At 36.7% G+C, this 23715-nt stretch overlaps 1 protein-coding gene across 7 annotated transcripts in view; it reads left to right on the top strand.

Moving 5' to 3' along the window:
• The window catches only part of Mindy3 (MINDY lysine 48 deubiquitinase 3), an 80091-nt gene that overhangs the window by 6459 nt on the left and 49917 nt on the right, over positions 1-23715 (top strand). For 5 of the 7 annotated variants that reach the window (XR_003843450.1, XM_029536286.1, XM_021192592.1 and 2 more), the window contains exons 2-8: positions 2797-2876; positions 6713-6773; positions 8460-8630; positions 11600-11651; positions 12529-12643; positions 15053-15126; positions 16363-16442. The exons of 1 other annotated variant lie outside the window; for it this stretch is intronic. Coding sequence is in view for 5 of the 6 variants with exons in the window: in XM_029536286.1 (XP_029392146.1) it covers positions 2797-2876; positions 6713-6773; positions 8460-8630; positions 11600-11651; positions 12529-12643; positions 15053-15126; positions 16363-16442 (633 nt within the window). In the remaining variant the exon portion in view is untranslated. The remainder of the gene's footprint in view (positions 1-2796; positions 2877-6712; positions 6774-8459; positions 8631-11599; positions 11652-12528; positions 12644-15052; positions 15127-16362; positions 16443-23715) is intronic. One more of the 7 variants, XM_021192593.2, reaches the window with a different exon arrangement.

Here is a 23715-nt window from a genome sequence, read left to right as displayed (position 1 = left end):
AGCAGTGGGTATACAGCATATGATGGAAACAGCCATAGATACCTGTGTAATAAAATAACATAAATATAGATTAGGATAAATGCTGGCCCTGTGAGGCATGCCAGAGTACTTACGGCCTTCCAGGAAGTCTCTCTAAGGAGCTCACTCACATCTCACTTGAATCCTGAAGACTATGAAGACCAGAGTGGAAGGAAGCATTTCATCGAGAGAGAAGAGCAGCATTAATAAGGACTTCTTAGCCTAGCAAAGTAAAAGTAAAGTGGAGGTCCATTGAATTGACGATCTTACCATGTCTTTAGATCAGAAAAGGGAGTTAAGGTTCTATTTTACTTGCACTGAGAGTCTATAGAAATATTTCAAGCAGGTTGTGACCAAATCTGTTTTCCATTTCTGCAGTATTCTCCAGGCAGTACAGATGACTAGGCAGGGTGAGGAGATGAGGCGCTGGGCGGTGTGGCTGGAAGCCTTTTATCAGTACTGCAGGGGAGAGGGCAAGCTGTCTGAACTATAGGTTGATGAGATACAGGACACATTTGAAATACGTTTTGGAGCCCTGAGCCTAAAGGAAGGAACAAGCCTAAAAGATGAGTCAGAGTTTCTTCAGAAAGGGCAAGCATGTGTTTCAGGCAGAGGGAGCATAATGTACAAAGGTGTGCCGGAGCATACCTGCCATCCCAGCATTTGAGAGGAGTGTCTGAAGACCTGGAAGAACCTCACCAGTGGCACTGAAGTCACTGTGCAGGGCCACAGGAGAACTTCAGATGCGGTGTCTGTTCTGTATTCGGGGATTTCTTGGTTACAGTCAATAATGGAAATTGAGGGAGTAGGCGAAATTGTTAGGGGGAAGTAAAATTCTGCATATTACCAGAAAGAACACAAAGGAAGGAAAAAGCCTAATCCCTAGGTCAAGGCCTGGGGATGTGGTGTTTGAGAGGAGCTGCAGTGAGATGGGGATAGACCAGCTAACATGCAACAAAAGACCATAATGCAGGAGGCCAGTGAGCATGGGGAGAGTGAGCTGCTGCAGCCAGGGATTGATAGTGAACTCGTCTGCGAGACTGCACTGAGAAAGCTGGACTGTAGCATAGAGATGCCTGGGATAGGGCTGAGAGGCCAGCAGACAGGTTCTGGGGTGGATTTCTTAGTGGAATCACTGATTTTTTAAAAAACTATATGAAACAGTTAAATGCTGGAAGAGAGGTTAAAGGAGAGACATGGGGAGGAAGCTCTGGATCTTCAGCCATTTGTTTTTCTTTGTTTTTGTCTGTAGAAACTTCAGAGGCAACTCTTGTTTCATTTATATCAAGCATGCTCCATTTACATGTAGTAATCAAGCTTTAATTTCATTTTATAAATACCATTTGAAGATAGCTCTTCCTCTCCATAGGAAAGTAGCATTGATTAGGCCGGTTACATCTCTACTGTGCTCTTAAAGGAGTCTTCCTGTTTTCATCCTTTACAAAAGAAGCAGACGTTACAGTTCTGCAAGAACCAGAGCTTCCTCGGGCTCACACAGGTCTATGTAATGTGCGCCTCTTCTTTTCCCTTTTGCCTGTTCAAACTTCTGCCTCTAACCAGCCCTTCGGCTGCATTAAATTTCCCTTTTGATCCACCAGCGTTTCTGGCTCTTATAGCCCTGTTCCCTTCAGTACTGATGCTTGGCTTACTTGAACATTATTTGCCTACCCTTGTTTCTCAGCCAAATGCCCTGCCATAATTCCCCTCCAGGTCATCTGGTAATGTTTGACTCAGGCAGAGTACATTGTTCCTTTTTGCACCCAGGATACCCTTCATTCTTCTGTTACATTAACTTATTCTTTTAGTATTACCTATCTACATGTCTCTTCAAGTGGATGATCAGTTCCTGGAGACCAGGGACTGTAGCAGTCTTGTATAAATTCTGAGTTGCACACATAAGATCTGGTATTTATGAAATATAAGCAAACCCAGTGTGTTGTCTAGGTTATTGAATTTAACCATTACTGAAATTCAGTAGAGCCCCAGTATAGAACTGAAAGTGAACATTTTAAAAATAAGACCACTGCTGCTCAGGGAGATAGTGTGATTCCCCCCTCTCCCGCCCCCATGGTTTCTAGTGGATTCTCCTGCCTTCTGTCCCAAGGCCGTCTGCATACCTTTAGCTGCTATTAGTTAATGCTGATTAGGAGTATTTAAACTAAGATAGAGCTGGCCTATGAACACTCATTATCTGTCATGCCATTTAGTTCTTAAATTACAGAATGTGACTCAAGTATTGAAATGAAGTAGATAGCTATGGAAGTATTCTGACTACCACCTAGCCTACTGCTCCCTTACAGTGAGTGATCTCAGTAATTATCCTTAGTGGGGGGATGGAGGGGGACTGAAGTGTACAGCAACAAAAACACTGGTGTTTGGATTTCTAGTCTTTCTTCAAGCATATGAAAGTATGGAAAAGTGAGATTTAAGATGTTGGAGGTGTGGCTTAGGGCTGACTCTGTGCTTGGTATGCATGAGCTAATTTTATTCATTAGACCAAGAATTAAATAAAAATCAGACTTATTGTCCTTTCCATTAAAGTCAACTTTACCTTTCCTGGATGTGAAATTGTGTGTGTGTGTGGGGGGGGGTTGGGGAGGGAGAGAGAGGGAGACAGACAGAGAGTCCTCTTGGTCTTTTGAAAGACCAAACATTCTCTCCAATAACTGTAGATATTTTCTGTTGTGAAACATGATCTCAAAGCAAAGTATACGAACAATTCTTTTATAGATGCTACTGGAACCATTTTTAATCCTTGCTACTTGCTTTCATTTTTAGGGTTTGTGTTTAGTGAATCAGAGGGATCCGCATTAGAGCAGTTTGAAGGTGGCCCCTGTGCTGTTATTGCACCTGTTCAGGTAACATAGACTACTTTACCAACTCCTTAGATAAGGGACATGTTCAAAAGTTTAGCGCTTGCCTCTGTTTTCTGATGTCTATACTCTACAGAACAACCAGATAATGGCCTTCTAACAACTCTTACACATAGGGTTCTAACTATCCAAAATAAACATAAGTTCTTTATTTTAGAGCATGAGTGAGTCCTTACAATAGTAGCATTTTTCAAGGGAAAGTAAGAGGTATACCCTGATTTTTAGAAGATTTGGAATTAGAGATAAGATCTGTTGTGTAATATAATGAGCCTGTTGATCCTATATGATCTATACATTTAAAGGGTATAATCATAGCAATTAGGTCTTAATCACTTACTCCATCTACAAAGATGTCTCTAGAAAGTTACAGATGAGTGCGTGCTTTCATGGCCTAAATTTTATATATTATTTTGGGCTAAAGATTGGCTTTTTTAAGTAAGTTGCAACCAACTACAAACACAATTTAAAGATTTTTTTTCCTTTGTACAAAAGAGTTTTGTTTTGTTTTCAGAATGGCCTTGTTTTGAATCTGAATGTTTTTGAATTTCAGAACTGACTAGTGCCATAAACTGTTAAATTGCTGGAATCAACACCTTCTGGTTTACTGTTAGAAGTGTGACTATCAGGGTAACCTCAAAGCTGTTCATACTTTAAAATGTTTATTTAATTAGAAATGATGCAAATTACCTACTGGGCATGAAGGATACATTTCTAAACTCTTGGTTATGTAATACATTAGTTCCCAACATTATCTTTCATATGCTAACTTCACTCAATTAAAAGGAAGAGGTTCTTTTCTGCAAAAGAAAAGCCCTCTCAGGAATGGAGAGATGGCTTAGTGGTTTAGAACACTTGCTCTCGCAAAGGACCCAGACACATATGATGTCATACAAAAATGCAGGCAAAACATTCATAAACATAAAATAAATCTAAAAAATTAAAAAAAGAAAAGCAGTCTGAGTTATTCCAAAATACATCTTTATAGATCATCTTGTTTTTATTTCTTCAAAGAATAAAATGAATTGTTTTCATATTGGTAAAATTATTAAGAAAAATTTAAGTGTCTAAATTTTGCTTCAAAGTGGTTAAGTATATAAAGTGGAAATTTAAATATAATAATTATACAATATATATCCTGTGTGATTATATATATTTATATGATAATATATACTACTACTAATTATTATTATATCTATTTACCTGAGTCTGCTGAGGCAGCTTTTATGTACCAATAGGAATCTTGTCTGAATCTGAAGACCTTTGCTCTGTCATGTGTATTACATTTAGAAATAATCTCTGTGGTCAGTAATAGTGCTATAGAATTGGAGGTCTGTGAATATAGTTAAACAGAAGATAGATCACAGACATTTAAAAATCAGTGTGTATCAAAAATAAACAAGGGATAACTTTAACATTAAAATTTTGACTCCCTGTGTCAGACCTTTAACACAGTGGTTTTGCTTTGAGAAACATGCCAATATTTTCAATCAATAAACCTACTTTATAGACACACACATATGTGTGTGTGTATAAATATATATAATATATATGTGTGTATGTGTTTCTGCATAAGCATCAAAATTAAATCATGAAGAGTAATGAGAGAATTTAGTAAGTCAATATTAACAGTAACATTTCAAACTATTAAGTTTAGACTATGACACTTCTAGAATATGTACATAGGAATAGCATTAAATAGATAATTCCTTTATTAAATAAGAATTTACCAAGATTTATTAATACTGTGATAAAGGAACTCTAATCAGTGGTGAAATAAATTGAAATTTTATAAATACTACCAATATGACAAGCAGATTGAGGGGCAAATGATTTTAGGTCATTTTCTATCATGTGCCAAATATATCCTTAAGAAACCAAAGCATTAATGTACCATTGCTGTAAGAAAAGGGATTACTTTAAGCTCAGAAAAAAATTCAATAAATATTATTATTAAGGGATATTGCCTGTCTTTAACAGTGAATTAGTACAAACTGGATAAAAAAACCACTTCATCCCCACGGGTCAAGTGGGCATCACCAAGTAGTTTTTAACAGGTACACGGATGCTAGACAAGAAAAGAATAAAGACATTTGCTGAGTGCAGGCCAGTAAAAATCAAGCAAATGTTTGATTCTGTTTCTTTTTTATTTTTTTTTTTAACTCTCTAGATAAAAAATTGTCAAGACATATGTTGGTGGAGTAGTACTGACACTCTGGAATATTGCTGCCCAGTTCAGATTTAACTAAGATTCTGTGAAGGTGTTGTAGACTATGGTCAGAGTTATAATGTATAAATTCTTAATGAATAATGTACTTCTGAGAAATCCTCTTTAAAAATAACCCTTCATATAGAAAAAGTTTTCTTCCTGAAGAAACTCATTTATAGTAGCAAAAGCTACAGCCAACTCAATGTTACAAAGTTTAAATGTGGACATAACAGGTAACTCTCGGAACTTCAGAGAAGTATTGACTGTAGCTGTTTATTTCTGGGAAAACTGGAAAATATACTGCTTAATGTATGCATTATAATTCCTTCTGCTAAAAGCAGTTATGAAGAGATGATAAAGGCAATGTTATATGCTGACAGCAGTAGAGTTAATGGTGGGATAAATACCCTTGCTTTACCTTCAAAGTTTGTTCTGTAAGTAGTTACAGTTAATTTATGTTGATTGCTGATCATAGCATAGACTTAATTATAGTGTTTATTTTATGGCTATGTAAGTACAGTAAAACTTTACTGTTGGGGTGGTCACATTCTTTGAATTGGTGGCCTGTTGGGTGCCAGGCAGTATGCTGAGTACCTGGCATACATTTTCTCATATAATCCTTACTGAAATCTTTCAGTTTGTCCTAGCACTTTTGATTGACTAAGAAATCAAGACTCAAGCTTAGGTCCTTCTGACTAAAAGCAATCTCCATGCTGCTTTCTATTAGCATATAAAGAGTCTTATAATGCCCCCATTTCTTAGACTTGCTGTACAGGGATTTATAGTCAATATTGGAGCCCAAGAATCCACATTTAAACAAGTCAACTGACTGTGCCTTAAGGAGGCACTGTCCTGTATCCCGCAGCTTTCTATGACACAGCCAGTAAAAGACTAGAGATCAGTTCGTTTTTCTTTCAAACCATATAATTTGATGACTCGTTTCATGAAGTTATGAGTTCTTGTGAGAAAGTGATTACTCTATTAGTGGGATTCTTACCTTCCCTCCTCTCTCTCTCTCTCTCTCTCTCTCTCTCTCTCTCTCTCTCTCTCTCTCTCGTTCTCTCTTAGTACTGGGCATCTAGCACATAATCTCACCATGGTAGGCAAGTGCTGTACTACCTACCAAGTTTCATCCACAGTGCTTTTGTCTTTTAGCTTAAGACAGGGCCCTGCTAAATTTCTGCAGATGACCAGTAGTGGTACTCTCTGTATAACAGATCAGAGCTATAGGAAAGAATGAACCATTGCTGTATTTAGATGTCTCCTATCCCAGAAATCCAAGAGAAATGTAGAGGTATTTCTGTAAACCTTCACTATGTGAACAGATTGCTAGGTTTCTATAAATTCCAGTTACCTATCTACTATGGGAATTGATTCTCTACTTATTAAAATGTATGTATCTGAGATGGGTAATCCGTAAATCTGGGGCAAAGTTTATAGTAGTATATTCTAAGTAGATATCTTTATACCCTATCTTTTGACTGTGGGGAAAGACTTTGAATAAAACTAATCAAGAGATCAGAAAGATGGTATTCAGTTTTTCTAGTTTTTAAATAAAAGAACTGCATGAGCTGTGACTACCATGCATTCTAACTGTTGCTTTAATTGTGTAAAGGCATTTCTTTTGAAGAAGCTTCTGTTTTCCTCCGAGAAGTCGTCCTGGCGGGATTGCTCAGGTATGCTAGCTGGCTTTAAAGTCTCTCCTCCGTCTTCTCTTTTAAACCTGATCTAAGTTGCATTTATTGTTAGTAATTCATTTTTTAAAAAGTCTGTCTTCAGTGGAAACAATAGATGGAATATTATTTCTCAGGTGTTTCAAAAAGTTTAATAAAACAGACTTTGTTTTAAAATGTTCTTTTTCAGATATTTCTTAATAAGGGACAGAAGACAGTATTATAGTAATAAGGCCTCTCGCTTAAATGGCTGTTTCTCTTAACCTTTAGATGATAAAATATCCATAATTAATACCTGTATGCTCTGGTGTTTGTTTGACATGGTCTCGCTATGTAACAAGGCTAGCCTGGCACTCACTGTAGGCCAGGCTATCCTCAGACTGTGATCCTTCTACTTTAACTACCTGTTGCTAGGATTACCTTCTTGCACCACCATGCCTGTGTGTTGCTGGTGGCTTCCTACCCCATCTCTCCTGTTTTCTTTTTTTGCCTTATTGAGCTCTGATGAACAGCTCATCATTCTTGTTTTACTCTTTGATCTTTTATTATAATGCATAATTAAATGGGAACACTGAAAGTCATTATATTGCAGAACAAACTATCAGAGTTTCTACAGCTTGAGTCACACTGATACCGGATGCCACCTGAAGACAAACATTTGCATTCCACTTGGCAGTTTACAAAGACCTCCCCTCAGTTGCAGAATTCCTTGTGAGCCTCACAGTCACTTCTAGAAGAAGGCAGGAGAATACAGTACCAGCTTTGTGTGTAAGAACATAATAGCTTTTGTTCTAACCCATGACTATAGAATCTCCTCAAGATTCTGAACTGAGGAGTTAACGGAGTCCTGGTCATATATTTGGTATGAATATGAAATGCACAAGTTCAGTAAAGAAACTTTGAGAGTCAATTATCACCATGACTTTTAATTGCTGAAAACATTTCTTCCTCAAAAATACAGTCTCTTTGACAAATTTGAAAAACATCATAAGGTCATGAAGGCTGTGATGTGAAGTGACTAGAACCATTACTGACTGTAACATGTGATATAGGATGCATTACACTGGTTTCATTTGGAAGTGTGAGTGTGATAGTGTACTGGAGAATGGACACTGCTTGAAAGAGGGAGGGGCTGCCCAGGTTCTGGAGGAAATGGCCTTCTTTGTGCCTTTGAACAGAACAGCAGTGCTCGGCATACTGTGGGGTGGTGTAAGGCTCCTGCTTTATGCAGCCTAGAGGTGGTTGCTTCTGCCACAGTAATGGACTGTGGTTTGTGTGCTGATGGTGTCTTGTGACCTTGCTCTTTTTCCTGTAAGTTGGTCAGGCAGAATTCAGCAGATCAGAAGAACAAAGGTGCCCAGGGCCCTGTTGTTCCTTCCTTTTGATCCTGCAGGAAAGGGAGCTGAGTGCTCAGGTGCTCAAGAAAGAGATTATTATTTCTTATGATGTTAAATTCTGCACTTCTCAGTCTTCTTCTAATGGATGCCAGTATTTAAAGTGATAATATTTTAATCCTTAGGCACATTGTTCTTCTAAAGAGTAATTTACAGTCTTCTGGTTATATGGATTTTCCTTATTCTCAGAAAACACTTGATTTTCATTATTAAGCTGAGGCATTCTTACTGTTTCTCATGACTCAATTTTCTTTTCCAGACAAACCATTGTAACTTACACTTTGGTTATTTTTAGAGGAAGAGCAGAAGGAGCTCCTTTGTCATACCTTGTGTGATATTTTAGAGAGTGCTTGTGACAGCTCTGGATCATACTGCTTGGTTTCATGGTTGAGAGGAAGGACACCTGAGGAAGCGGCTAGGATTTCTGGGAGTCCTGCACAGTCTAGTTGCCAAGTGGAACATTCTTGTAAGATACATTTTTATTTCATGAAGTAATTCTTGTTCTTTTGTTTTAATAAATCTATTGAAAATTTTGAAGAAAAAATACTTTATGTTTTGATAACACTTTCTCTAAGTTTAATTAGTAATCTTAAATATTTTCTATCTCCCTTTCCATTATTATGTGTAAGACAGTGCATTTTTTGCAAAAGGAGTTACATCTGTCTCTTAAGCATTTTAAAAAATAATTCTATCTAACTTCTGCTGATGAAATCTTTTAGTATTACAACTTTGATTTTAAAAGTCTAGGGAAAATACATCTGCATGCAGTAGTTCAGGTGCACATCTGCATGCAGTAGTTCAGGTGCACAGTGTTCTTTGGATGAGAGGAGCTTTTTACACCATTAATGCTTAAAAATCCTTAGCTCCTTTCTAGAACAGCAATGGAGATATTTTCTTAATTAAACACTGTTATTTTGTTCCTGATCCTTTTGAACATTGGACTAAGGTAATTTTAGTTTCATTTTACTTATGTCTTAAGTTTTCCACATCTTGACTGCAGTTTCATTATTTTTAAATAATACAAATAATACCTATTCTCGTTCATAAAAATTACACACTTGAACATTTTTAAAAGTGGCCTAAACACTGCCAAAATGAACGAGTAAATTCGTGACTTCTGGTGGTAGGGAAAATAGAAGGAATTGTTCTTTGGTTTGCTTTGAAGGACTAATCTTGCCAGTTAGGTGAGTTTGGGGAATTGTTAGTTCCCAAGTGTACTTTATTCCATATATACTGGAACATACTCACTACCTTCTATATCAAACTGATTCTGTAAAAGACAGATACCAGGCAGGCATTAGGAAGTAAATATTGATTGTGTGTGCTGTGTATCACTATCCATATAGAACTGTCTACTGACAGTGTTGCCTTCCCTGAGCTGAAATGTCTGTGTTCACTGTCTATTATTTCCCCTTCCTCTACAATTAGAACAGCTTGTGCTTGGCAAATTTTAATGACACATTTGCAAGAAATAATTTAAAAAATTTAAACAGTTGTGTAATGTTTCTTTTCAGACCTTTAAAATATTGCCTTTCGAAAATAATTTATTTTGGAATTGATAATGACATTTAAAGACAATGGAAACTATTCAAAAGAATGATAATAAAGCATCATTTAGACTCATTTTTAAATGTTGTAAATTTTACTGTGTGGCTTGTAAGCATGTCATTAACTCCATTTGAGATACTAAATATTGAGAAAGGGACACTTAAACCATTCAAAGTGTTTACGCTCATTTAGCATTTTACATTAGCATTATATTTAGCATTACCTTAGCACATGCATACCGTATGCTTACTCGGGAGCAGTGGTGCATTTCCATGCTAACATGTTGGCAAGCTCTAGGAGGAAGGATGCCATAGCACATTGTTAGTTAGCTATGTGGGCATGATAGATTGAGTCCTCCTCCAAAACGAAGTGATGTAGGATTTTCTAATCACTTAGTGCTTCATTTTAAAAATAAACATGACATAAAACCATACATGAAATATGCTTTTAACTTCATATACATTTAAAACATTTTATTAACTGAGAATCTAAGAATTTATCTTTGATACTAACAGTTGAACTGAACTTACATTGAAATATTTATTCCATATAACAATCTGTTTTACCTGTCTTTCTTTATTCCCAGCTGTGGTCCTCCTCTTGTCTTTATTTCCCACCATCTCTGACTGTTAAGCCATATATATATATATATATATATATATATATATATATATATTGCTTGCCTCTTGAAAGTACTATCTTTATGTCAGCTTTACAGTGAAACATAAGCAGTTTATAAAACACTATAACTTGGATGAGGTTAGATAGAATTATTTTACCCTCAACATTTAAATGTGAAATCTTTTCCCTCTCATTGTTATCTCATGTGTACAGCATTATCTCCATTGGCTTTTGTGGTGTAAATATTTTTTGCTTGTTAGTAATGCACACTTGTTTGCAGTAGTGAATTCTTGGGTTCAATTTCAGTTTGTTTCCCACATAAACCAAAAGATAAATTAAACAATTTGGACTTCTAAAGATTTTAGAAAGTCATTTGAAACATTGAAAAGTTAAAATCAGGCTTTATGAAGCTAATATAATGTGATATTTTAAATTGTAAAGAAAAGTTTTAATTCTGATTTCATAATCATGTTTTAATCACTAGTGAAAATGTATGACTTTCTATAATTTGCTTCATGAAATTGTTCATTGCAAGAAAGTAGTCATTTTAATTAGCCATTTTTAAAGACATTATCTTCTGGAAGCCAAGACCCAGTCTACATTTCAGTGCTGGTTAGAGCTTGGTGCTCTTAAGATTCCTCTGTGGATCTCAGCTCCCTCTTTTACAAGTAAAGAGGATAAGGCCATGACCACTGACTAAGTGCGGGAGGCCTGTGCTTGCAAGAGTGCCCAGAACTCAGTAAGGCCTTAATAAATGAACAGTCACTGATTGTATGAATGAATGAGGAAACAAACTTAAATCTGTCCTTGAACCTGTGGTTTCAGTGCTATGCCTAGTATATGCATTTAATTAGTGAGCCCTAAGCCTAAGGATTTTGTATTGAGAAAGATTAGCCCTGATAGTTACTGCTATCTGTAAATTAGGGCATTATTTTAAATTCAGGACACATGATAATGTGTGACAGACAGGCAGTAGTCCCTCCTATTTTGCATGTCCTCCTAGCTGTGACTGAATTGTACAGAGATGTCCGTTACTTAGTAACCCTTCTGTGTTCTCAGTACTATATCCATTTTAGTTATAACCATAGTAACTAAGATGATGAACTATAAATTCATGTTGTTATAAAGTTCAGAGTAAACTAAGACTTATAAGGGAATAAGAAATAGGGAATGTTTTGATTGCTTGAAAGTATTTACAGCCTGCTGTGTGTATCTTGTGTCATTTATTTGCCATGTGTAGTGCTGAAAAGTGTCTTTTATGTATAGCTGCCTTGGCTGTCGAAGAGCTTGGCTTTGAGCGATTTCATGCATTAATTCAGTAAGTAACATTGAAACATTTAAAATACTTACCTTGTGGACACATTGCCATTTTAAGTATGTTCATACTGTGGAAAGATCCTTAGATATACATAGTACTTTTAAACTTAGACACGAGTTTAAAATACCTTGTTTGAGCACTTACTTGATTTCAAATTTAAAAATAATATATACATGATATATGATTCTAAGTCCTAAAGTAACTAAGTACATTTTTAAAAACACCAAATCAAATATGTCTTCATCATTATCAGTGGAAAAAAGTCATTTTATCATGTTTTTCTGTTCTGAATGAATGTAAATCCATTTGTAGTGAGCTAAATACTAGGATCATTTTTCTGCCAAAATATGCTTCCTATAATTTTCATTAAAAGCACCCATACTTCATCAGAACATTCAAAGTTTTTATTATAAAGTCAAAGGGAGGCTGCTATGTTGACAGCATTTTAGGTGGCATTTGAAATTTAACATTAATTTCTTTTAGAAGAAGCCCCAAATGCATGCTGTAGTTTTATCCTTCAGATGTTTGTTGAAGAACTTGCATGCTTTAATAATAGTTTCTGGTTGTTGAGCACCTCTCTGAAGAGGGCCAGTCTGTGGTCTAAGTAACTGCATAGAGGAAGGACTAGGGGCAGCTACTACACCCAGGAGAGCTGGAGGCTCCCGACAGTGCTCAGACTGTCTCAGGAGACTGGATTATGTATGGTAGGAGCTGTCAGCAGTAGTTTTTGTTTTCCATGGCTAAATTTTTGTTTTTAGAACTTGAAGATACTTAGTAAAAAATCTCTTGTGTATAGTATTGTGTAAGAATTTGAAACTCTTTTCCATTTATGAATGGAGTAATTGGGATATTAATACTAATTCTTCTTCCCCCCCAGAAAAAGATCATTCAGAACTGTATCAGAATTAAAAGATGCTGTCTTGGACCAGTATTCAATGTGGGGAAACAAATTTGGAGTCTTGCTTTTTCTCTATTCTGTATTACTGACAAAGGTTTGTTTAAGACGATTTACTTTCTTAGCTCAGTGCTGTTTTTCCTGTTTGCTGTTAGAACCTGTGTGGCCGATGTTTGTACATCAGGGTAAGAATCTTGTGGCTTGTAAGGACTTTGTTCCTGCCTCCACTCATCTTTAACCACTTCCACACTCTCTGTAAGGGGAGCCTCTGCCCTTACAGACTGCAGAGGTGACTGATAATGTTCTAATCATAATGTTGTCAGGTCTTCTTGATTTTGGTTTCTTTGATCTTAGCAATATCTCTGGCACTTAACCTTTTAGCCCCTGTAGAGACTCTTTCTGACCCCTACTTTTTCTGGACTTATTTGTTAATCGTTATGCTAGTTTCTCATACAGTGTCTCATATTAAAAAAAAAAAAAAGCATTTTCTTTAATCATTTTGTTTTCTTCTTTATGTGTTCTCTCACTTGTTTTCTCCTTCTGAAATTTGGAATTCCAGAAGAGTCTTTTCCTGAGTCTTGTGTAATTGTTCTTATTTTTCTTCTCTGGGTAGCTATTTCTTTCAGCTCACCTCTCTGCACCTAACTCTAACATGCACACCTCAGGTCCTGTCTTCTTTGCAAATGTAAATTTCAATTGCTTGTGGCCTTGCAATCACACTTGGAATGTCTCCTGATTATACCTTGTCTGAAATCAGCATTTTTTTTCTTATGCTTTTTGAGCATTGACTTTGTATGATAGGTACGTGACATCCTTTTTTTAAATAAATGTTTTCTATTTTTCATTATAAAAATGGCATATTAATAATTCTATTATGGTCACAATTTGGGGTGTTAGTTTTTAGATTTATTTTATTTATTACATGCAAAAGAGTTTTTAAAAAAATAGAAGCTATGACTTAAGTTTGTTGACAGGACTCAAGAGCAAACTCTGGGTGGTAAGGACCATCTGGTTTATGTAGGGCCTTTATAGGTGAGAAGAGTTTTACAAATAGTAGGAGAAGCAAGTCTAAAGAAGAAAGGGATTGGGGTACAACACAGGTTTGGGACTCATAAATACTTCAGGCCTACTGAGTGGGTATACCTAGGGACAACTGTGAAAGGTGACATTCACACCTTTTATGTAAGAGGTCTCTTGTGAATTATGCAAAAAGTACTTAAGGTTTCCTATCGTCAGAATTGGAACACAACACAATGTTTAATATGGAAATGACAAGATCTTATTGTGTGACTAGAAGATGCCTGAATTGGAATGAGAGTTTGTGATGAAGAGATTTGGTAAGTGGAAACCTAGTATCAAGGAAACTGAAGTTAGTATTGTAGTAGAAGCCTAAATAAAACAGGATGGTGACCATAGAATGGAAGAGAAAAGGAAAAGTATTTAGAATCAAGAATAAATAATAAGAGAAATAAGCCAAATCCTTGAATGAGGTCAGGTGGTTAGGGTAGCAGTAGTGGTAGGGGCTAAGGTATTGCACCCTCATGAACTATACATTCTGGACCAATGTTTATGCCTCAAATTCTAATGCTTCCCTTATCCCTGACCTTTGACCTTTGACCTGTATCCCAGCCATTGTGTCAGATGTTCCCTGGGATACCTTTGACCCTTTGCTCTCTAAAGTGGTTCCCCTTTCTGCCCACCAACCCTTTTTCCCACAGTGCATTTTGACATCGTCATAGCCTGCTTTGTTTTGTTGTGTAGGATGACAAGGCATGATCCCCTAGCTCTCTGTTGTCCCCTGTGGCACTTAGACAATCTTTTAACACTTGATTGCTGGTTGTCTATTCCACTCTTAGCTTTGACCTCTTGTCTAGCAGTCAGTGGTTCAGATTAAGTGAACATTGCTGTGGATGTCACTCCCCACTCTTCCTGGGCTTCTCCAGCCTCCCTTCTGTAAGACTGAAAAGGTAGCAGGAGGTAGTGGTTAACAAATGAAAAACTGCCTCTTCTCATAACTGATACTTTATTTTGTTACTGTATATTTGAGTTGCCAATTTGGGGAAGAAGTATAGTCACATGTAAACTTTCCATTTTTTTCTTCTTATACCTCTCGTGTATTTAACTGTATACCTCTGTCTAAACTCAAAAGTCTATGGCTTTATTATAAAGGATTTTTTTTTTCATGACCTAAACTAAATTTAGTTTTCTCAGTAGGTATATTAGATTTTAATTTAATTTATCCTGAAGTTAAATAAACACTAACTTTTGTATTAAAAGAGTTCCTCTTCTCTCTTGAAAATTGTTATCTCTGTCCCATTAACCAACAGTGAGCCCCTTAGTGTCCTTCATAGAGCCCATGAACGAAAATGGAAAGTAATCTTTGGGGAGCTACTTCTTACCTTCTCAGATACAAGTCTGGGGAATCTGCACAGTGTTTTATTAACATATAGTCCAAACTGGTCATCTTTTGTATTAAATGGAGTTAATAAAATTTTGGTTTCTTTAGGGCATTGAAAACATAAAGAATTCAATTGAAGATGCAAATGAACCTTTGATAGACCCTGTGTACGGGCATGGCAGGTAATGTCTGTAGTCTGCTGTCTTACTAAATCTAGGCGTTAGGAGTGGGAGGCTCTTGGATGAATGTGTTGGTAGCAGAAGTCTATGGTCTTGACTGACCCTGTGCCACATGTATTGCACTGTTTTAGTCAGTGCTTGCTGTGTGTGTGGCCAGTGATGAAATCCAGTTTCAGGTTGTTTACACATGACTCTTATGATGACAAGTATCTTGTTTACATTACTAATGGCAATATATGTTAACAAAGTGTTCTTTATATCCATTTATGGCCTTTTTAAAAAGTCTAAATTTACCCACATTAGCTTAGAAATAAATATTTTCTTACCTATCTGGGTTAGTTTCTTCTAGAGTTGAAACAATTCTTTTCTAGTTTTTTTTTTTCTTTTTTTTTGCTTGTATTACCCAAATCAATAGAATAGAGAAATTCATCTATTCTCGCACAAGTCCTTCCTTTTGCATGTGTCTACCTTAGCTGTTAAGATTCGTTTACCTTCCATCAAAGATTGTGTGTGAAATATGATTGAAATGGTCTGTATCTGTTGCAAAGAGCAGTGTCTTTGGTGAGGGCAAGAACCGCATTTAAATGTGGTTAAGGATTATGCTGATTTATTAAAGTGGCTTTTGTAGATTCTTCTCAAAGACTCATGTCTTCACTAGCCAGGTAGGAAGGTTTCCAATGCCAGTTGATTCTTCAGGACCAAGTCCTAGAATTATGCTCATGCAAGTAACATTATGTAAACTGAGCAGTTTCTATTTATTCAAGAGTATGTATGTATGTGTATGTGTGTGTGTGTGTGTGTGTGTGTGTGTGTGTGTGTGTGTCTATGTCTATATTTAAGTGTATATAACAAGTAAAGGAAAAGAGGCAATTAATTGAAAAGCAAGGAGGTGCATGGAAAGGGTTGAAGAGAAGAAAGGGAAGAGGGAAAGTAATACATATAATATAATTATAAATTCAAAAATGATTACATATAAAACTAAATGTAACACTAAGTGAAATGAATTTTTATTCATTTAAATATGGCATCTTAAAGCTGTTAGGCTTCTGAGACTGCAGGGATGCGGATGCAGGTCAGCACTGTGGCTCTCACGAAGGCCAGACATGGGGAAGGGAAGCCAAGGGTTCTACTCATTTTGATTTAACATAATTTAATGTAAAAAGTCATTTAAAATTGTAGAAATTACTTGAAGAACTAGCTTTGTGCCTATTTTAACTGATATTTAATTTTCATTGATAGCCAAAGCTTAATTAACCTCCTCCTGACGGGGCATGCAGTATCTAATGTATGGGATGGTGATAGAGAGTGCTCAGGAATGCGTAAGTATCTTCTTTGCTGTGTTCTTAAATGATTAATAATTTAGTGAACTATGAAAGATTTATCTTTATTTAATGGCTCTACATTATATGGATGCTAAGGTAAGTGCTTTCTATTACAAGAACCCTTTATGGTTTCTAAGATGCCATAATACTAAGTGCAGGGTTTTGGAAGCCATCTTGGGTTTCAAAACTATGAGCTTTAGTCAGGCTTGATCCTCAAGGTTTTGGTTTTGTCTGGTTTGTTGCTGGGATTGTGAAGCTAACTTTAGAGATGGTAATCTACCTCTCAGTGGGTGTAACATACGGGTTCTTATCCAGAGGCAGTACTGCATGCAGTGCTGGAAGTCATGGGAAATGATAAAGTCCGTGAATTCCTTGTTCTGACAAGATCCTTGCTTTTATTATTACGTTTAATCTACTCGTTACATGCTGGGCACCCTCAGTCAGCATTACTGTGTCTGGTACCTTGTCACAGATATCAAGGGAAGCACGCTGGCTAGGACATTGGCTCAAACAGCTGCTGTACGGCTATGAAGTAAATCCCCTGCATTTGTTACTGGGCAATCTAAACTCATTTGTTTAGTCATTCACCTTTTGTGGAGTAAGTGCAATAAGCCTCTTACTAAAATGTCTATCATGCAATATGAACTTTCATAGTTTGTGTTCATAGGCAAATGTATACTGTTTACCCTTTGATTTGATGTTTGACAGCATTGTTACCAAACAACAGTGAATATATTTTGTTTGAGGAAAATGTTACTAATACTTTTCATTCCCAAATGAATGATTCTCAACTTTTAATCTAATTTTCCTCAAATTTTAGAAATTTGTATAGCTAATTCACAGAAAGAATCCAATGTTAGGAAAATTTTGAGTTAAAATTACAGAACTCCAGAATTTACCGAACAGTGTACAACATTTCACTGTGCTGTTTGGAAATTAAAGCCTGACTTCCTACAGTAGAGTGCAGTGTGGTTGACTTAGTAAGAACCTGGCTTTGCTGACTGCATAGATACAGAAGTCCCCAGAGTGCTCTGTCTTGTTCTGCTCTCTGTGTCCAGCACTTCCTAAGGGCTTTACATTCTGATGTAGATGTAAAAGCCAGTGAGGACTGGCTAAAGTGCTAGTCTCTTATATAATGTAGGGTGTCTTTGATTTTGCCCTGCTCACCTTCTCCCTCCTCCCAAAGCTGCTGGTCTCAGAGAAATCTGCTGTGATCAGGAGAACTAGAGAAGAAGCTGCAGCTTAAGTCCACTGTCCCACCTGGGCTCTAACACTGCTGCTTCCTGCTCCTGCTATGCCCACAACTGTTAAGTCTTTTATTCATTACTAAGTTAGCTTGGTCCAGTGCCCTGTGTTCCCTACAGTCTCTCTCAGGTTATCTTATTATAAAACCCAGATGGCCTGCACTCCTGCCTCCCAGGTGCATAGGCTCTTGCCATTTTGAGGGTCTTACCACAGTTACAGAATTTGTTCACCACTTATATAAGCCTTGGTTCCTGGTATATGCAAATTAATTCATTTCTGATTCTTGAAGTACTGCCATTCAAGGCAAAGACTGTCATTTTACTATGGATAATTTAAAGTACAATTTAGAGATTGAAACTAAATAATGACTAGAAGATATAGTTTTCTTCAGGAATTGCCCGAGTGTATTTAAAATTTCCCTTCAGTTGTTTGGAATGTTGACTTGAACTTAATTCTGTGTCCGGATGTTTAAGCAAAAAATAAAATCCGTACATATTTTTCAGCATTTGCTGTGTATATTTTTGGTTTATACAAGGTGGTAGGAAGTGTGGAACATAAATGACAAGTTATATAGTAGTTTTCAAACAATGAGGCAAGTTACTTCTCTTGCCTAATTTCCTTTTATTTGGAAGTAATGCCTTCTTCAAATGGTTATTGTAAATACTAAGAGATCTGTAATATCTGCAAGGGCTCATAGGAAGAGCTCAGTTCTCTGTCAAATGCACATAGATAATTTGATACGTGCTGAGATGAGATGCGTTGAAATAACCATAGACATGCGAGGAAGAAGGAACCTTTCTCCGCAGTGTTTATATTGGCATAAATAGACAGGAATTTTAATGTGGACATAGTATGCGCAAGAGGGCTTTGGGGGAAACATACACATTATGTTTAGACAGGGAGACAGACAGATGGAACAGAGTACTGTACATTATTTTGAGACCTTGAAATCATGAATATTCAGACTCCAGCTGAGAACAGTTAAGGGTAGAATTTTTAGGTATTGGAACACACGGCCTTAAGACTTGTAGGTCTGCTGTGTGTGCAGCCCAGTTTGAAAAGCAGTACATTTGTGATGAGCACTGGTAAGGGAATGTGGCAGCATGGGCTTGGATGGAAACATGCAGCCTGCCCAGTGCTGTACCTCTGTAAGTACTGAACTGAGAAATAGCACAGTAAGATCTAACGGGAGGAAGGATGCTGTCCTCAGTGTAGCCGTACTAGAGAGGAATCATAATTTGTAAGCTGTGGCACATAGCATAGACAAGGAGAGAGGTACATGAAAGTGACAGACAGTGGCACAGGAGGGAAAAGACAACGGCCTATTTATTTCCTTCCTATAAGGAATATACTTTGGATATAGTTAAGAAACTAAGACTTGGATGATTATTAATTTGCCCAAAGTGAAATATCAGAAAGTAAACTACCAGGATTTCTGGCCATGGTAAAGCCTCTGCTTGTTCTGTATAGAACATCTTCTGTGGTAGAGTCTACAGGAGGTAGAACTTGTAGGACTTTTTGTTTTAGAGGTGAGGGTGAAGTGAGGATAATTAGCAGGATTTGAAACTGCATTGAGTACTGCGATAACACACAACACACGAGAAAGCCCTAAAGGGTGTGTATATTTTAACAATATGCTTGATCCTTCCAATATGCTGCCATTGTGTACTATATTTCAGTGCTAGACAGCCTAGCATTGAAGACAGGGGAAAGGAGACAGTTTTATAGGAGCAACAGGAAACAGGAACATGAGCGTGAAGTAGCCTTGGCAGTAGACGTTCCATTGAAGAAATGATATACAAGGGAGAAAAAGCAACAGGTTTCATTCAACCGAGGACACTCATGGAAGTTTACTGGTGTTCTAAGTGAGTGTAGTAAATGTGCAGAAGTAAAGAGGAGGAGAGATGTGAGTCTTGCTGCTCTAAGGAGCAAAGCTTCTATGAGTTTCCATGAGAAGAGGGCAGTGGGATGGGCCTGGAACAGATCCCACTTGTAAGGCTCTTAGATTTGGGGGTTGTTTGTTGCCATATGTGTGTCTGTTTTGTTTTATTTACCTAACAACAATCACTCCTGGCAGTGGAGGAGAATGTGGATTTTAGGTGTGACCTGGGAATGTTTAGTGGAGGATGGGCAAAGGCATTTCTCCACCTTTATTTACTAAGGTTGCTTGGTGTTTGAACCATCATGTGTATCTTTTGCTCTGAGCATTTTACCCTGGTGAGCATGTGGGTGGTTTCCAGTTTGACTACTATCAGACAAACCTGTAAGAAACACTGTGTGAGGCAGGCCTAGTCAATGTTCCTGCATGATTGACTTGCTAAAGTAGATGTGTTTTAAGGAACTTTTTCTTAGTAATAATTTTATTGAAATCTCTTCTATATACTATGTATGCCACTCAGTTGAAATGTAGAGTAAATCAAAACTTAAATACCTTTCTAACTTTATAAAGAAATCCTGGTCTCACCAGCTTCCCATACTTCCATCCACTCCATGCCAACAAATCATATAAATAGAATTATATGGTACCTGGTGTTTGTATCAAATTTCCCTCACTTTGAACATTATTTTCCTATACCAGTGCTTTCCTTATATTGATGAGCAAGTGATATTGCAGGGTGTGATGAGCCATACATCTTTATCCATCATCAATTGCTGGACATTTGAAATAGCTACCTGACTGTTAGGAGTAATGCTGTCAAGGACACCTACGTGCGAGTTTTTGTGAGAGCATGTGTTTTTAATCTCTCTTTTCTATATACCTAGAAATTGAAATCCTGGATAATACATTAACTCAGAATATTTTCTGTTTTTAGGATTATCTGTTTAAAAATTCATGGCAACTTGGTCTCTACAATATCAATACATCTTTCTGACTGTAGACTTCTGTTTTTTCTGTATCCTGGTTGATAACTGGATACTGTCCATCTTTAAAATTTAGTCAGCTTTTGACAAGTGATTACACATCCTAATTGACATTTGTTCTGCTTCCTAATGAACCTGAGCTCAGTCCTTTTGTTCATGTGTAAGCTTGCAGCTGTGCTGTCCTCTGGGAATTGCCTCTGCTCATCATCTGCTGTTGTAGGGGGAGGGCTTGCTTGCCACAATTTCCGAGGCTCGGGAAGTCCTTTAGTTCTTTACAGTTCAGGGCGTCTCTCCGAACCTTTTCTTAAGTAAATTTTGTTTAGTGATATCTTTTCTTCCCAAGGGTTTCACTTCTGTAATATTCAATCATTTGAACTTTCTTTGTCAGTTAGGATTTGGTTGCTTTTCCCCCATATCACACCCCCCCAGATAAAACTAATACTTTCTAGTATTTTCTTCAAATGTTATACTTTCTTATGTCTTATCCATTCATCATTTTTATACATTTATTTGATGATTCATTGTAAGCAATAGTTGATGGTCATTAACTTAAAGATAAATGGAAAATATGGAAATGTAAACTCTAAGGAATATGATCATGTCTACAATTAAGTAATATCATTTTAAATTATGATTTATCAGAATTAATAGATCAGAAATGCTGGTGTCCTGAAATTGTACTACTTCTACAACATGTTAGCTAGAACCAGATTGTTAGGTAAAGTTAATATCCTAGTTAAATCCACATTTGAGATAATCAGTCATTCTGTAGTGTAAGTGTGCATGTATGTTTAACTTGAATAGGATTGTATATTTCAAAGAACATTCAGAATATAAATGTAAATTATATGCTGGTTAGTTTTTACTGTCAGCTTGGCACAACCTAGACTCACCTAGGAAGAGACAACTTCGGTTAACTAAGGAACAGTCCGAATCAGGTTGGCTTATGTGATAGTTTAAATGGAATGGCCCCTCAGGCTCATATATTAGCTTTTTAGCTACCAGCTGGTGAACTGTTTGAGAGGGAGTAGAAGGGTTAGGGGCTGTGGCCTTGCTGAAGTTGGTGTGGCCTTGGAGGAAAATTTCAGTAAAATGTAACAAGTTTAAGAAGTCTATTGTAAAACATGCTGACTGTAGGTGATGACTAGTCTCTACTTGAAAATTACCAAGAATAGACTTTAAGTATTGTCGTCTTAAAGTATGTATATGAGGCAAAAATTTTTCAAATGTCTACAGTGATCCATTTAAAATACCATGCTACTAAATTCAGGAAATTAGGCTCCATCTATCTTGGTGATGAAGTATTCAGATCCGATCAAGATTCACATGCTCAGATATCTGGTTTAGATGATATTTCTTTCTCTTTTTTTTCTCCTGGTTTTTTGAAAAAGATAAATATTTCAGGTCATGTTGTATAGTATATATACAACGTTCATTTTGAATTATAGATAAAATTGTATATTACCTTTTGGTCAAAAAATAGTTTTATTTCTTTGCCATCAAACTAAATAGCAGTTTGAAAATTCAATTGGAGATTTGGAAATTCCTCAGCTCTCTATTATGAGATAATATAGGCAATGGCAAGATAGTCATAAAATTGCCAATTTCTTGTAAGCAAAAGGTAAAGACTCTTTGAGACTTTTAAAGAAAATCCAATGTAAGTAAGTTCTGTGAATGGTATGAAAATATTGTTTCACAACTTGGTATAAAAATTATTAGTTTTACTGATGTGCTTAATCTAAGATGATAATAATATTAAGTTTATATTCTGTTTGAGGGTATGAGACTAATGCATTTTGAAATATTATCATCCAATGCTAGTCATAGTAGTATTCTCCATGTGGAAGAAGTGGAAGATCAGGAGTTCAAGGGCCATCTTCAGCTACATAGTATTCTGAGGCAGCTCATAGTAAAAGTAATATCTAAACCAGATACCTGAGCATGTGATCCTTGACCAGATCTGAATACTTCATCACTAAGATAGATGGAGGTCTAATTTTCTGTATTTAGTAGCATAATATTTTAAACGAACCATTGTAGACATTTGACTAAACCCATGGAAATACATGATGTAGTATCTAGTTGTAACACTAGGTGGTAGTAATTGATTTTAGAAATAAAACTGTAGAACCTAGTTCTCAACATGTGTTTTTCTTTAAACAGGAAGATTTGCTACTGCTCACATTTTGGAAGAAAGGAAACAGGCTGTTTGCTAACCATAGAATATCATTTCTACCCTATCTGCAATTTGCTGTACTTCTAAACCATGGTTGCTGCAACCCAAAGACTAAAATGTTTTATTTTATACTATTAATACTACTAAAGTTTATAGACAATTCCAAAGAGGTTTTACTTGTAGATAGTAGATATACTTGTGATAGTAATGTTTTTCATATTTGAAATTGTACTTGAGAAAAGCTTTTTAATCTATGCTTATGGTCCTACTTACTGTACATTGGCTTTAAGTGTCCGTATATGAAAAGCCTTTCTGCCAGCCCAGGTTCACCTGTGTGTGAGTAGTGTCTGTATCAGAACCTTCTGTGCGTCGGCTGTCGTGGTTTACTACTTCCTTGACCTTACATCAATGAGGTTAGCCTTCTGCTGGTGACCCATTAGTGTTCACCCGGCTTGCCCAGCCTCTGCTTCTGAGCTCTACTGCCAGTTGCTTATCTCCAGCTAGAAGCCCCAAAGTAGCTCAATCCCAGTTTGTATAAAAGTAAAGGCATGCTCAGTCTTCACACAAACCCAGAATATGTGTCTTGAATTCTTCCTTTCAGTTAATCACTGTTTATCGTGTTTGCCATGTTTATATGTTTAAGGAACTGAGTGTGGTGTCACACACCTGTAGTTCCAGGGACAGAGGAGCCTAAGGTGGAAGGACCCTTGAAGCCAAGGGTTTGGGGCTGTCCTGTGCAACACTGTAAGACCCCATATTGAAAAACCAGGAATCTCGGGCAGATTTTCATTCCTTACTGAGTATGTTAATTTTCATTCTTTCTTATCTTTGGGTTTAAATTTTTCTTCTTGTCTTTTCTGGTCTTAGAATTTTCTACATATACCATCAGATTAAATTCAGATGTTGCCATTCTTCTAAGACTGCCCTGACATGGAAACATGTTCTGCCACACTGTACTCTGTGTGAGTGTGTGTGTGTGTACATATG

The sequence above is a fragment of the Mus pahari genome, chromosome 3, assembly GCF_900095145.1.
Source record: "Mus pahari chromosome 3, PAHARI_EIJ_v1.1, whole genome shotgun sequence".
Taxonomy (NCBI): domain Eukaryota; kingdom Metazoa; phylum Chordata; class Mammalia; order Rodentia; family Muridae; genus Mus; species Mus pahari.
The sequence above is the reverse complement of the archived record's forward strand: the minus strand, read 5'-3'. Positions and strand labels throughout refer to the sequence as shown.